General features: G+C 42.6%; 1 protein-coding gene across 3 annotated transcripts in view; it reads right to left on the reverse strand.

Moving 5' to 3' along the window:
• Positions 1-10,559: 10,559 nt before the first annotated feature.
• The window catches only part of RIC8B (RIC8 guanine nucleotide exchange factor B), a 38,041-nt gene continuing 32,629 nt past the window's right edge, over positions 10,560-15,971 (reverse strand). For all 3 annotated transcript variants that reach the window (XM_030469269.1, XM_030469271.1, XM_030469270.1), the window contains exon 10: positions 10,560-11,583. In XM_030469269.1, coding sequence (XP_030325129.1) covers positions 11,472-11,583 — 112 coding nt within the window. In that variant the 3' untranslated portion in view covers positions 10,560-11,471. The remainder of the gene's footprint in view (positions 11,584-15,971) is intronic.

A 15,971-nucleotide genomic window follows, 5' to 3' on the forward strand; every position in this document is an offset into this window, starting at 1 on the left:
CCTTCCAGTCAGAAACACAGGATGGTTTTGGTCATGGTGTGGGCAAGGGCAGCACAGACGCTCTGAGCTCCTGGGCTGTAGCAGCTCACACCTCACCAGGCATCTCAGGGGCAGCTGGGAGGCAAAGCAACCCTCATTTCCCTGGAAAAACACATCTGTTGTGAATAGGTCTAGGGATCTAACTAGCTTAATTAAAGGCAGTATGAAAACTAAACTCAAGGATTTAATTGTCTGAAAAGCAGGTGTCTGATCCACTGCAGATTGCTCCGGAGTCAGTGGAGAGACAGACACCCTTGTAGCATGAGTAATGCCTCCCAAGATGGGATCTCATGCGAGGGGCAGAGAAGCAAGAAGGTGCTTACTCAAGATGAAGCCTTGAGCTTGAGCATCACCCCCTAAATGTCCCCTAAGCATCCCTAAACTCACCTCTAAACACCAGCTGGCAGGGTAAAGACAGGGGCTTTCTGGGAGAGAAGGTGGAGGAGAGCAAAAGGAGCAGGGAGGCAATATGAGGCAGGACAGTAAAACTACTGCAGTGTGTTAGAAGGGTTAATATCTGGCCTCCTGCAGATGTACATCTGATGGGGATCTGGGGGCTGGCTGAGCTGGGGTATTTACATGGGAAATTCTCCAGCAAGCTGCAAGCTTGCACTGCAGCCTTTCCCTCGCTGAGGGCCCATTTTGCACCTCTCATTTTTCCAGGGCACACGTTTTCATTAAACACATAGGAGAGTCGTATCTCGGATACTTCACTGCACTGACAGGTAAGTCTGAAACTGGCCAGTGGGTTTAAAAGCTACCAGAGGGGGCACAAGGAAGGGAGGGAAACACGTACACACAGTGTCAGTGTGATCAGAAAGCAGGTTATTAGAAGGGTGAAACAATTATCAAAGAAATTCCTGAGAAAGACCCTTTGCGCATGCACACAAGAACCATCAAACCCCATTTCCTACTGATCTGTGCCCAGTTGCTCAGAGCACCTAAGAAGGTACCAGCTTGGCCCAAAACACTACCTACAGTAACGTTTTTAGTAACTTCTTTTTCATATGGATACTCCAGTACTTTATAGAGGCTAAGCACACACTTTAATCCTTCCCTCTTCTCTCTCAGCTTCTTTTAGTCAAATTTTAGGTGACTTGATACCTCTGAGAAATCCATCTCCCACATTTGATGGAAGGACAGCAGAGATGGAAAGAGCCTGGGTGGGAGGCAGAGGGACCCATGCACCAGATTAAAATAAGATAATTAACACCAGATCCAAAGATCAGACTGTGGCTGAGACACAAGACATTTAAGTCACTAACCATTAAAACTAATAGGCAAGCAATGAGGGCAATGTACAAAGGTGCCCGATGAAAAAATATTAAAAGCAAGAGATAAAATTTTACTTGTTGCTTGTTGAGAATGTTTTGTTTCACAGGACTGTGAGAGACTATACCTAGAAAGCTTTGACATGAAGACCTGCAATACAAGTAACTGGCACAAAGCACAAGATGTTTTGAAGGACTGCAGCCCAACAACAGCACATGAAACACCAATGGCAGCAACAAGCCTTGCTGCCCAGATTTGAAGGTGAGTTGACCAACCTAAGAACTTCAGGTGACAGCAAGCCCACAAGACCTCACAGCTCGTTGCTTCAAGGCCCAGTTATGCACATAAAATATTATTTTGTTTTTTTTTCACCTTCATTAAATAGAACAAAGTTTTATGTATCTTCTTCCTATGGAGGTATTTGGTGGTTGTCAACCTCTGGCTTTTGGTGGTTCCTGTGGTCTCCAGACCCCTATTAAACGGTCTGTGAATGACAATTAAACAAAGCAAGCCTATGAGCTCAACAGCAGCTATCCTGGGTTTGCAGCTCTCCTGGAATATTGTGGAGGCCTGCAAAGCAAAAATTACGAAAAACATCTGCTTTGGCTGCCACACAGCCTCCCCTTAGCCTTCCCCTGAGTGTGCTAAACAGCATGATCATAAATCATCTCACCGGGATTTTCAGGCCTCTGCAGATACATGAATCAAATGCACTGAAGCTGGCCACAGTCATGGTCTCACCAGCACTGTATGGAAGGGATCAGCTCCTTATGACTAAAGGCACTTCCCTGCAGTTCCTGTGCAGGAACTCTGAAGCCTCTGTGTAACTCCATGGTATTGATCATTACACACCATCTCTGTAGTATCTCCAGCACTTTCAGGTTGTTTTCTAAATCACAGATACAGATATTGAGTCCCCTCAGGCCCTAGGTTTTCCAGGAACTTGTTGGACGTTTTCTTTTGGACAATCTTCTCCAGCAGCAGTTTACAGCTCAGATACTGCTGAGCTACTTCTGGTCATTCTGTATGTACTTCACCAACTTTAGAATTACTTTTTCCTCATATCATTACTTCCTATTTAAGCAGGACCATGAATTTCCACCAGTAATCCTACTTCAGAAGAACTTTGTAAAATCGCTATCAACCCACAACTGTGAACTTCTTGGTTGTATCCCACACTCAGAGTTTAGGCATTTTTTTCTATTTTTTCTCCACTTTTTTTCCAACTGTCAGCTACTAAGAGGCAGCAGAACTCACAGTGAGTCAGAGAAACCAAAATGTAGGCAGGGAATCTCTTACCTCTTCTGTCCTTGGGCACAGCTCCCTTTCAGTATTTCCTCTTGCACATCAGCCACACCAAACACCACTCTTTTTCTAAAGTAAAGCAAAGCCAAACTGCTCATCCCACAGACATGGAAAGTCCGGGAGGTACTGACCTCTCCTTGTGCAAGGGTTTTACCAAGTGAAATCTAGCAGGAATAGTAAAAAAATATGATCTTTCTAAACTCTTCCAAACAATTACAAAAGGAAATGAGAACTTACTGTGCCATTTTAATGTCCCACTGCTTTAGTAAAAATTTGACATGACTGTTTTCATTCTTTCAGGATTTTTGCTGATTTCCTGATTTTGCCTTGTCTTTGGTTACTTATTTCTTCTTCCTCCTATTCTTAGGGAACTGCCAGAGGTTAAAAAGCATATACATACACAAATCTTGGGAAACTGAGAAAACAGATAATCCTTCTTCCATCTTTTCCAGAGGCTTTTGAATGGGAGCAACCAACAGGGCAAAAAAGGCCTTGAATGAAAAATAATACAAGAAAATAATGGTGTGGGTGGGGAATGACAGAAGACAGTACCTAAAAGTAGGACATCCCATCCCAGATTGCACCTTCTCACCCTCCAGATGCAAAAGCTTGGAGGTTCTTCCCAATCTGACTGTCTCCCCTGGCCTCACCTTCTGCCAAGTCTCTATTTTCCAGAAAAGCCTCTATTTCCAGACCCAAAACAGATACCAGGAGTGCCTGGACCCTGGTTCTGACCAGGTGAGTACAGGAACTATGTAGGCACTGACTTAGCCTTACCCATCCTCTTGCTGTACTTCTGGGAAACACAAGACATACTCACTAAGGCATTTTGCCTCAGGCTGGGAAAAACTGTCCTCATCTTCCTTGGTTGTCCAAGAGATTACAATAAACAAATGGCTTCCTGACACTTGTTATATTACTAAAAGTTTGCCTCATGCAAACAAGCTGCACCATGACGGAGGGAATGAAAACTGCCTGGTTCTTGCAGGTTTGTAGCCAGTACTGCCATTACTTCACTGCAGCAACTCAAGGTCCCCATCCCTATGCCCCATACAACTCTCTTTCTCCTCTTGCTGTGCCTCGGGAAGGGCCCTGGGCCCTTCTGTGGTGAGCCCAGGTCCCCCATGGCTGGCTGGGCAGGACCTGTGGCAGCCCCTCCTTGGGGACAGCCCAGGGGGTTTCCACCTCCCAGGCAGCCATTTGAGGAGACGTTTTGATCTGAAGCATGGGGCTAGGCCCTAACATACATTGCTACCAATTTAAAAAAAAAGGTGACTTGTTAAGAAATAACAAAACCACCACCTACCAAAGCATCCTGCTTACGTCCTTGGGTTATATCATCCCTGGAAGGGGTGAGCCTTGCTGTCACCTCAGCTGCAGCACTGCCAGGGTGCTGAGGACAGGCCCGCCATTAACAGGGGGACTTCCCCATGGCAGTGGCCCTTCTCCCACTGCCATCCCCGGCCTGGGGCAGGGCTCCCACTGCTTTCCCCCTCCAAAGGCTTGGCTAGGGTGGTTGTTCTCTGCTGGCTTCATCCCATGGCTGTGCAGGGGACATGAAGGACGGTGTCTGCCATGTTGTGTCGGCCGCTGGGGCCTGTCCCACCACACTTCATGGTGGGGGGGGACCTTGCAGGGCTGCCAGGACACAAAATGGCGTTTCCTCCTCAGGAAGGGGGAAAAGCACATTTTATTTTATTTTATTTTTTCCCCACAGTGCTTCCCAAAGGCCAGGGAGGCTTGTACCACCGTGTACCACCCTAGGGAAATAAAAAAAAAAAACAACCCAGATTGGGGTGCACCAGCAGCGAAGCCCCAGGGCACAGCTGTGCCAGGCAGGGCTGCCCAGCCCAGCACCCCGCCGGCCATCATTTTGTCCTGGTCTTATTTATTTGTTATGAATAATTACAGCTCCCTTTTCCCCTCCCCTCCAGCCTGGGCACAAACCAGCCTGCTTCCAAAAGGCAGCAGCATGTAAAAGTTTGTTGTCGCATCTCCATTAAACTGTCCGCTCTCCGCCCGCCGGCGATAATGCTCTTCAGATAATTCGTTGACGCAATATATTTTCCAGGATAGGCTTTTGTTTTCTTTCTTGGCCGCTCACCCCCTTTCTGTGGTCAGTTTTGCTCATTTCTCTTGTAAGCTGTCTAGAGGCAGAGAAAAGGCTTTCAGTTTTAAGCAGTTTCCTTTTCAGTCCCCCTTTATTGAATTCCAACCTCTATTTTTTTTTTTTTTTTTAAACATAGGGACATCATTTATCTTGGACTTTAAGTTGCAGGGGCCTTCAAGGGGCTTCTTTTTTTCTTTCCCAGCTGCATTTGTTGACACACAGTCAATCTGTTTTTTGCCTTCGTTCCCCCTCTTCCCCCCAGCAGGCCATAAAGTATCGACAGCTGTGCCCTTTATTAGCATAGCCATTTTAAGCACAACAAGGGGGAAGAGACTAAATATATTACAGCCATTACCTCTGTCAAAAAGTGACAATTTTAAAACATTTTAGCTTTTCACTGGGAAAGCCGGCAGCACAAAAGAAAGTGCTATAATTTTATTGTAAATGCTTTTTAAATATGGGTCACTTGGCCATAATCAATAGAAAGGATGGAAAAGTTCAAAGCCTGAGAACAGTTCAGGCAGATAGCGGGATTTTTTTTTTAAAGGCTTGTCTTTAAAATATGCTAATTGGGGCAAAAATACAACAGTGAGAAGCATGCAAAATAAGATCTTGTTGCTGGCGGTTTTGTTTTCCGTGTGGCCCTGTTCATGCTTTTCCCATCTACTTATAAGTGTGTTTTACAACTTGGATGGGAATTATTCCTCCCCAACAGGGTGTTATGAGCATTTCGGTACTGAGAAAACAGGAGGGAATCCAGGCAGTCACTACTGCCTTTGCAAAAAGGAAAAAAAAAAAAAGTAAACTGCTATTTTTTCAAATGCCTTTGGAAGTGTGGATGTGCCACGGCACTGTGATTTACCAGGCAAGATCAATTCTAGAGTATAAATCAATCCTGAAGACTTAGAATCATGGTAGTTTTGGTTCACATTGGGATTCTTACACTTGCTGGATTTTATATGGCAGAAACCTGTATTTTAAGCTTCCAGAATGAAGAATTGGCCTTTCTGATTAGACGAGGATTGTAAGTCCCAGTCAGCATAAGTTAGGACCTCTAAAAGGTAAAAGAGATGCCCTGAAGCCGGTGGATCCTGGCTGCTTTTGGATTGATTTGTAGCAGGTTTACCAGGCAAAGAGGAAGGGGCAATCTCAGTGGGTTTATATTGAATGGATTCACCTTCTTCACCATTTGTAACATCTGAGGAGAACTCACACATTTTCTCTCTTATCTGCACCTCCCTAAGTACATTTTCTGGGGTCAAGGTTTTGCTTTGCTTTCTAAATTTCAGATAACATGTAAAACTCAGCTTACATCAAAGAAAGCTGTTAAAGAGGCTACCAAAACCATAGGTCCTTTAAAGGACATATTGAAGCAGAAGTCCACGAAATCCCACACACAATATTATACAGTACCCACCGACTGTTGCTACGCAGCGCCTGTCTCGTGGGGGGATGGTTCCTGGGGGGGGGTCTGTATCCCGCTGCACTGAGCACTCCGAATTGGCAAGAGAGAGGTAGCAAGCTGCCTGCTCTAGGAAGAGTGTGGTCCATGGCAAAGGGGAAAAGGGAAGGAATTCTCACCACCCATCTTTTGGCAACCAATTTAGCAGTTAAATGTAACCAGCTGGTCTCCCCAGGCTCCCTCTGTAGTCGAGGGAGGGAAAGCAAAGCTCCTGCAGAGGGTCATTCAGTGCACCCGAATTAGCCTTACTCTGTCTGAATTGTCCTCTCTCTCATCCGTGACTGGAGAAGGAGTTTGAAGAGACTACCCCGGGTAATTTAGCCAGCTCAGATGGGTGGTCTGAATAATTCCTTCCCCACCAACCTCTTAAAGCCTGCCTAGGTACCCCACAGAGATTGGCATGCTGTCAAAAGGATCGATTCCCAAGCACATCAGCAGTTCAGTAATCTGTGCTTCTGCCTGCTCTAGAGGAGGCTGGGATGCTCCAGGAGCTTACTTGATCTTCTTGGACCTCCTTGCTCCCAGCCAGGACAGGGAATTCACCTAAGCTACATCCTGTCAGATGATCATGTTCAACCAGTTGTGGTGAGTGCCAGCATCTGGGGATTTTTTTCCTCCTCCCAGACTGTCAGACTGCATATTCTGTCCTCAAGACTAGCCAGAGGCTACTGAGGTGTGAGTAGCTGTGCAACAGCCTGACCCTTAAAGGTATCTAATGGTAGAACTGAAAGTGGCTCTGGTGCTGCAAAGACTGCTCCCACCTCCTTCCCAACAAAAGAGTTTGATCCCTGTGGTTCTTGTGGTTCTTCTTCCTCCCTTGCACAGAGCAAGGAATGGAAGCTTGGTCTCAAGAGGAAAAGGAAGACCCAGAGGTATAGTGCAGCTCCAGAATGAGGGACAGGCACCCCATAGCCAAACCATCACCCATTCTTGCAACCAAAACCAATACCCTAAAAAAGGCCCAGCTTCCCACAGGGCCAAGCAACACGCAAAAGCAGAGGATTAGTTGGACTCACATGCAGGCAGTGGTGCTGGTGGTGAGAGGAGGAGCCCTGAAAAACACTCAGCTTTACCGCAAATAGGCTATTACCACCATTTTCTGTGCCATGCACCCATCTGCATCCAACCCATCTGCCTGGATGCCCTGGTTACCCACAGGCAGGAGATGGCCTGGATGGCTACTCAGGTCCCACCTCCCCCAGGCAGGATCTCCGCGGCTCTCAGGCCACCCCCAAGCAGCAGGGCGACAGCTGTGGTGAGGAAGGATTGACAACACCTCCCCAGGCTCTTCTGTCTGCTCTGGAGCCACTTCTGCAGTCCCAGGCACACCCAGCTGGAGGATAACACACAGCAAAGCTAAAAGAACATCACCTCTCCACAAAATTCCTGGTTGAGAGTAAACATTGCATCATCAGAGCGGGAACATGGATTTTGAAGAAGACCAACTTCAGGATCAGCAAAAGTTTATACGACAGAAAATGCTCTCTATCACTTTTCATAAAAGCCAGAGCCATCCAGTAACTAAGACTTGACACAATGAAGATTTGAATTTGCCAGGTTAAATTGTGTGCTTTTGTTTTGTTTTGTTTGTCTTCTCCTGAAAGTGAGCTACATCATTGCACTACCACTAAATCATCATTTTTCCATTCTTGGCCAGAAAAGAATCTGACCTGGGCAGCTGTTTAACTTGCTGCTCATCAAAGACTGACAAAGCCTGGCTCTCCCTGTTTGAACAGCAGAACAGTCTTTTTACAGCCAGCTTTATTAAAGCAGAGGATTTTATTAGCTGTTTTGTGGTAATAAGGTGAAGGACAATGTTGTGGAATGCTTTTTCAGGAGATTTGGGACCTTGTATATTTTGGGGGTTTACTTTCCTCTTTTGGACCAGGTTCCTTGGCAACCAGCTGAAACAACAGCTTCATTGTAATATTCTCTTCCTTAAAGTCACCTTTGACAACCAATTTTTCAACCAGGTAGAGGAATATTATTGCTTGAAGAACTGTAAGATAAATAATCTATTGCCCAGTTGTTATCTTACTTTTAATTCATGGCAGATTTTCAGGTACTTGGAAAAAATCCAGATATAGGGTGAAACATCTCTTTTGGCCACACACAATAATACAGCAACAACAAACATTGAAGCTAATGGGGTTTTCCTCTTTGGGAAGTTAAAGTTCTGGTGAGTTTCTCACAACAACATTTTATACAAATTATAAGTGTCCCTTTTTCCTGAAAACCACTTTTGGGGCACATAAAGTTTCAATTCCCATTTGAGAATACTTGCCAGGAAGTTTTCATGAACATTTAGACGAATACATCTGAGCTATTTTGCAAAATAACAGAATCTTCTGACAAATTTCAGCAATTTTCCATTATCTTTTGTTTCATAACTCTAACTTTGTGAAACAAAGAAAAGCAAATCTTCCAAATCACAGATGAGCTTTAATGAGAACTGTATTACCCTGGAGTGTGCATGTAAAAAAAAAAAAAAAAAAAAAAAAAGATTGAAACACAAGTTTCTGTATTTAGGACTGACTGTGAAAGGCTTTCTGGGGATGAAGCATCCAAGCCCCTGAAACCCACTAGCTAACTAATACCTTTACAGACACCACCAGAAAATCCACTGACATTTTACTTAGAAGAGTTCCTTTTTTTCAAATTAAGTGTTTTCTTAGTCAGCTGTACTCAAGTGTTTTGGAGGAAAAGCAAAACCATGCATTTATATAATCAAACACTGTTACTTCATGTAACACAGAATAGCTCACACCGATGGAATGCATTAGCCAAATACATATTTAATGACTCTATCAGAGCTACTGCTGACAAGAGGCAGCAAATTCTCACGGTCATGTCAGGCAGGAACTTCAGACACTGATCCAAATGCAGATATGCCATCTCCATGCTCTGCTGGGGAGGAAAGAGGTAACATTCCCCAAGCCAGTCAGGCTCTTATGGTTTAAGGAAGGTTCAGTTGCCCAAACCTCTAATTCTGGGTTTCAAAATAGACTCAAGTAAATCATAATTTCACAGTAAACAAACAATTTCAAAGAGTTGTTTTGGTTTATTTTTTCTTCTTTTCTTTTTTCTTTTACACTACTAAGTACTCCCTTTGCTCCTTTGCTTTTCTCAAGACTCCCAGTCCAAGAGAAATCTTAACACAAGCAGAGTTATTTTGAACACTCAACACCAGACAGCAATGCAGGGAAGCCAATGCACCATTGCTTTGGTAGAACTTTGTACCAAGATCTCCAGCTGGTGCAGCTAAGGAGGGACCTATGCTACATTTTGAAGATAAGCCAAAAATCTTGCAGCACCCCTTCTGCAAATTGCCATCTTGGAACAGGGTGCTTTTAGATTAGTAACTGCTACCAGTGCAGTATCCAACTATCCTGTTAACTACAGGCAACCCAATTATGAAAATCACTCTTGAGCTGGAGGATTCAGGTAGAACCCTCTATGCTCACAGCTCATTTTTTTTCTTTTTAACTGAAGAAGCATCTCATGCCTATAAAGCCTACCACGAGCATGTATTTTTCCAAGATAAACTAAGTGGAACTGTTTATCGTGACTATTGTTGCCCTGTTGAAACTGGCAGGAGCCAGACCACAAAAGCCTCACACTATACCATTTATAACAAGGTCCCTGGAGCCACTATTGTTTTATTAAACTCTTTAGCCAGCTAATTGTAGGAGCATATTCTACAACCTGTAAAGCAACAATCAGAGATTTTGCTCTTTTTCATACTCTGTACTCATCCCTAAATAGCCTGAAATTACTGAATAACATTAGTGAAATAACTGGTCTTCCAGCCCCAATAAACAGCCTCAGCTGACACCAAGAGAGTGCTCAATTCCTCATTAACAGAGCTAGTTAAGTTTTGCTCCTCAGGGAGCACTGATAAACTCTTTGCACCTGTAGGGTACTCAGTATTTCCCCATACTGGGCTCAGAGTAGCCAGTGCACAATGCTAAACCCAGAATTACATTTCTGAGACGCAGCTAAATGTATTTTTCACTCATGGACAGCTTCTCTCTTCCTCTTTTGGATTCATATTTAAGGGGTCTGACTACAGTATTATCAATACATGGATGGGTTTTGCTGTAGCTGTTGCTACGTAGGAACAGCAGTTGGCTTCCCTTTTGTATGATTTTATACCAAGTCTTCCCTTTACAAGGTTTTTGAGCACCAGCTTCCTTAGTTCAGAGAACCTCTCCCAGGTTGTAGGAAACAAAGACAAACTGGAGAATCCCCACCAACCTCTGCAAGGTTCACAAGAATGTTACAAACTAGGACATGAATTATTTTTTGTGTAATTCATGCTGGGAGAAACTCATAAAGCAAGAAACCAAGTAGGCAAAAAGGGAACAACAGTGGTGCAGCAGATTTTAATCTTTGTTTTTAAAGATTACAGAGTTGAAAGTGACACTTTCTTCTCCTTCCCACCTTCCCTTCACTTCCTAGTCTCCCTAAAAGGAAATATTTCTTGGTTGATTAGTCCGACTTCCCTTCAAGTGAGGCATAATAGGTAACCTCCTAAAGCAGGGCCCAGTTCAGTAGAACACTTGCACATGCACTTCAGTCCACTCCCATTCATGGCAACATTTAAATGTAGATACTTGGATGCTGTTTTGAACAGGGACAGTTTTACTTAACCAGAGACAGAGGAGTGGGACATATTTGTGTAGTCATAAAAGGGAGTGGGAGCAGAAGTAGGACACACAACGTACACGATCTTGTTCCCAATTTAAAGGTAATTTTAGCAGCAGTCAGTGATGTCAAATCTTAAGAATCCACACACTTCTGTGTAAGAAATCCAATGACATTTTTTAAAGGGTAGCTCTGAAATCACTGTGGAATGCCAGTTTAAAGCAGCAAAATCAGAATTCTAAGTATAAACACCCTTTGCTCCTAATGCCATTAAGCAAACACACTTCTTTCCTTAAAATTATATAAAGGGAGAGACTGGCAAGACAATAAAAAAATATCAAGCATGGAAAAACCTACAGAGTTCAGGAAACAGGATTCCGGAAAATTGAAGTGTTTATATTTTATTTTACACTTACTTTTAAATTAATAAAGATCATAAACTAAACGTTCTTTAAACAGACATAATAAAAATTCAGACATTACACCACCGGACCCGCGATTTTCATAGCCCAATAAAAGAATAGTTAAAAGTGATGCTGGCTAACGTGAGGATAAAATGCTTAGATAAAGGATGTCGTGGCTCTAGGGAGAAGTGAGGATTAGAGGAGAATCGAGAGTGAAGCAGGTGATGATGCTTTAGTCAGAATCTGAACTGTCTTGCTTGTTGGTATGGTACTGGCTGACTGCTTCTTCCAAAGGAGCCATTGTGCCATCCGGCCTCACTCCCATTGGTTTGATAAGCTCATCTCTGTAAGAGATTAAAAAAAAAAAAAAAGAATATATATTAGCATATGCACACATATCAATTCACATGTATATAATACAGTCACATACAGTATATGCGCTAGTACATAATGAGCCTTTAAAAGGAAGTTATTTCTGCTAAAGCTCTCTGTTTTGAAGAAAGAGGAACAAAAAACCTTCCAAAATAGGTGGGAGGGGAAGAGCGGGACAGATAAAGACTTCATTCATGTGGGCCAAACCTACTTAGCCAATTAAAGACACCATGAAAAGTCAGTGCCTAATAGGCTCAAGCCCAGGAGCAGGTTCACTGGTTTAGACACACAAACTAGCTTTTCTTCTAGGAGTTCTCTGACCACCATTTCTTCCTAAAATTTTGGCCAATTTGGCCAATGTACACCCAGACAATTAAAACAAGGATTTGATACATATTCATCTTGTTGAAGGAAATAAATCGGTTACAAGATCAGACTCTGTCCACACCACTGCTAGGAGTGTGTAAGTACTTGTTGATTCATTTAAAAAAAGCTGACTTATTCTAATACTATTGCTTTTGTTTGTGGCAGTTTAATTACAGGATTGACAGCCATTTTAATCTCTTCAAAGCTCCAAAGGCCTCTCAGCAGCTAATCCAATTATATCTACTCCACAAGCTACAGCCTCATCTAAGAGATGATTAATTATTGATTAAGCCAATCAAAAAGTATTAACAAAGATTTATTTAATCCTTACTTTTTATCACCTCATTTATGTATGGATTATGGCAAAAGCTGTAAGGGCAAAGATAAGATTTTGATTTTTCTGCTTTAAAAAAAAATAAACAAATGAGGACTACCTCTAAATATTCAGGAGTCACCTTAAATCAGAGTGGAGGCTTGGTGTGCTTGAAAGGCAACCCAGTAAAACTGCCTATTTAACACACATATACCACCAGACAATGAAACTCCATCACTCAACAGGGCAGTAAAGGCATTTCACCAGCTCTGTGTCTGGTCTGCACTACTATCTTGCCTGAAAAATGGGACAAAACTGCTTGCACACAAGTGTAGAAAGAGTAAGAAAGACAACACTCAAATTACACACCACTCATGCACTAGTTTCAAAGATTCTCAGGAGGAACAGAAACCAGCAGGAACAATACAGCTACCTGTGCAGATGTGACAATCAGATGCTACAGTGATAAACTCACAAATGTCCCTGGAGAAACTGCTGAGGTTTGGCTAACCAGGTCTGGGTGGGAAAATGGGGTCCAGGGAAGTTTGCACTGATCATACTTGGAAGAGCACAGGCTGGACTCTGGCATCCAAACAGGACTAGAACCTTCTGTCTGCTGTGAGAGTGCCCCAAAGGTAAAGCCTGAGTGCTCTGGAGTTTTGTTTGTAGCAGACTTTTTTCACAGGAAAAAAAATCCCACATGTCTGAGGCCTTTTTAGCTTTTAAATTTTAAACATCATGGTGTCTTCTGAAATCTGTAATCAGCCTTGCAATAATTCTTCAGTGCCACTTACTCAAGTAGTAGTCCAAGTAGTACTAAGTAGCCTTAGTAGTGGTCTAGTACACTTAATTTTGGAGAAGAATAACCTGATGAGTAAGTCCTAGCTTGTATTTAAATCCCAAAAGTAAAAATATAGCCACAAATAATGAAATCACCTTTGCTTGTTCTCTAAGCTAAGTGGATCCTAGATTTTTGTTTTAAAAACAACGCATACTTTTAAGTTGTAGCACTTAACATTGCAGCCAGAAGTCACAGAATTGCATAATTTAGTCATTACAATTTATTATTGGCAAAAAATAAATTATAATGGCTAGTAAAAGGTGAAGAAGCAGTTCAAGGAAAGAGGAATACAGGAAAACAAGGTCCCCTTATGTGAGGACCTCCTTTTCCTCACATAAGTATACTTTTAAGGTACTTGTAAATATTGTTAAGAAGTCCTGTCTCCTTATTTGTCAATTATAAAGAAATAGCTCTTTATCTGAAACTTCCCTTTTGTACTTCACTTTTACATCCTGCTGTACACACTCCAGAACTTGACAAAACTTTTACTCCCCTGGCGAGTCACCTGTGGAGACACCAAACACCCAGTGCCACAGACAAGACATCTATTTGCACAAGTCTTGAACTGTGTTTTTTTGGGGTGTCTTTTGGGGATAAATGCAATGACTTTTGCATGAAAACATCATGTAGAAGCCTGAGTCACTGACATGCATCTGGATCTTCTTGCCCAAGAGCCTGCTTCTCAGCTTGCTGTGCTCACTTCCAAGAGCACCACTATGAACAGTGCTACACTGGAGGTTCATTCCCAGTGCTTTTCCTCCTCTCTAGACTTTAACTACGAGCTAGGCTGAGCTCAGATGTTGCAGAATAACAAGGATGTTTATCAGTTACCTTTCTGTTCTTGCATGAGCTTCCTGCTTTGCAAGTCCCTGAATGGGATGAATGATGCATGTTACAAGTTTGCTGTTCTGAGGCTGAACTTCATACATCCTTCCTCAGGCGAATGCTACCTGGGTCAAACTAAACTTTATACACACAGATACATTCTAGGCCACCAAAAGAAGAGGTAGGAGGAGAAACAGGGTTCAGCCTATTTAGTTTCTAACCATAATCTAGCCTTAAATTGGTGTAAAACATACCATACTTTCACTGGTGAAGATTTGACTGCAAGCTCTGAACACTACACAAGCTTAAGACTTGTTTTTCACAGAGGAAAAATACAGGAGACAGATGGTCCAGGCTGCCTACAAAGTTAGCTTCAGTCATAACTATCTGCTAAATAGGAGAATTTCAGGTAAGATTGCAAGATGCATCACTCAGCTAACTTCAGAACCACGTAAGAACCCTCACACCTGATCCTTACTTTGTGTGAAAGGTTCCAGCTCTTCCAGCCTCAGCAATTTGCCTGGTTAGCACTGGCTCCTTAGAGACCACAACTGAGCTTTGATAACCGGAGCCAACTGAGGCCACTTAAACTACTGTTTAAGTTGAGATACTTGGTGGCAAGGGACACACAGAACCTCAGAAGACAGTGAATTATCCAGAACCTGGCGTTTTATGGTCCATCTATGGGGCAGAAGAGAGACTGCTTCAGCCCAGTAGGTGGCAGCAGGAGTACTTCTGTACCCATGAAGGTAAAGACATGTACACAAAGTGCATATTTACACCTAGCTGAACGTTCTTCTGTAACCTTCCATATGCTCAAACACACCTTCTTGCAACATTCGTTTTTCTAATGCAAACAAAGCATTCTATTCAAGTGTACTTAGAAACACATCATAATTAAAGAGTTGGTAAAACGCATTCTCTTCTTCCACTTCCAGATCTCCCAAGAGTCCCTTCAAATCTATCTATACAAGTTCTAGCTTCCTGCTTGCCATTTAGCTACATAACGAATCAAAAATCGTTCCCTTGTTTTGAAGGGTAACTCTTCCTTGTCTGCACCATGTGCTGTAGTGCAGTATTGACACATGGAATTAATGGCAGTGTCTGTAATGAAACAACCACCATGTAAACACCAGAGTGCTCCTTTGATAAAATGGCATTTTAGGGACCTATTCACCTCCTGATAATTGAGTACTACATAATAGTTCCGATCCTTTCATGTAGCATTATTTTGTTCTATGATTAGAAAGGGGAGGAAAAAAAAAATCTATGTAACATTGCCTTCTTCATTCATCCTATGATTAATTTTGTGTTTCTAATGAGTATGGCTGCTTATTTAGACAGCTTTTCTTACATACTGGTTTTGTTGACTTCTGTTCAATGTACAACAAAACCCAAGCTGTGATAATTGGAGACCATTTCATCAGCAAAAGGATTCTTGCTATTAATACAAGGTTGGCCTGGAAAAAGCATTCTGACATTTTAAATTAGTCAATTAATATACAACTCTACCTACCATTTATAATAGAAAAAATGTTAGCATTTTTTTCCAGACATTTTAATTAACACAGTACTCCCAATAATCTACTATATAAACAGACTGAATACCATACAACACTGATTTAAGATGGCTAACCTGACACTTTGCAAAAATGAAGGGTTGAGTTAAACCTTGCAGATTTGGGGAGTTTTTCAAAGCTGAAAGATGTGCATCACATACAGAGAAGACCCTTACAGTCACCAAATGATTCTCAATGAATCAACAGGATACTACCAATGCTTACTGCAGACAAAGCTCAAAGATTTACTCCAGGGCCAAGTTAGAATCATAGAATCATAGAATCACAGAATTGGCTGGGTTGGAAGGGACCTCAGAGATCATCGAGTCCAACCCTTGAACCACCGTTGCGGTTGCCAGACCATGGCACTGAGTGCCACATCCAGTCTCTTTTTAAATATCTCCAGGGATGGAGAATCCACTACTTCCCTGGGCAGCCCATTCCAATGCCTGATCA

The sequence above is a fragment of the Calypte anna genome, chromosome 1 (assembly GCF_003957555.1).
Source record: "Calypte anna isolate BGI_N300 chromosome 1, bCalAnn1_v1.p, whole genome shotgun sequence".
NCBI classification, from domain to species: domain Eukaryota; kingdom Metazoa; phylum Chordata; class Aves; order Apodiformes; family Trochilidae; genus Calypte; species Calypte anna.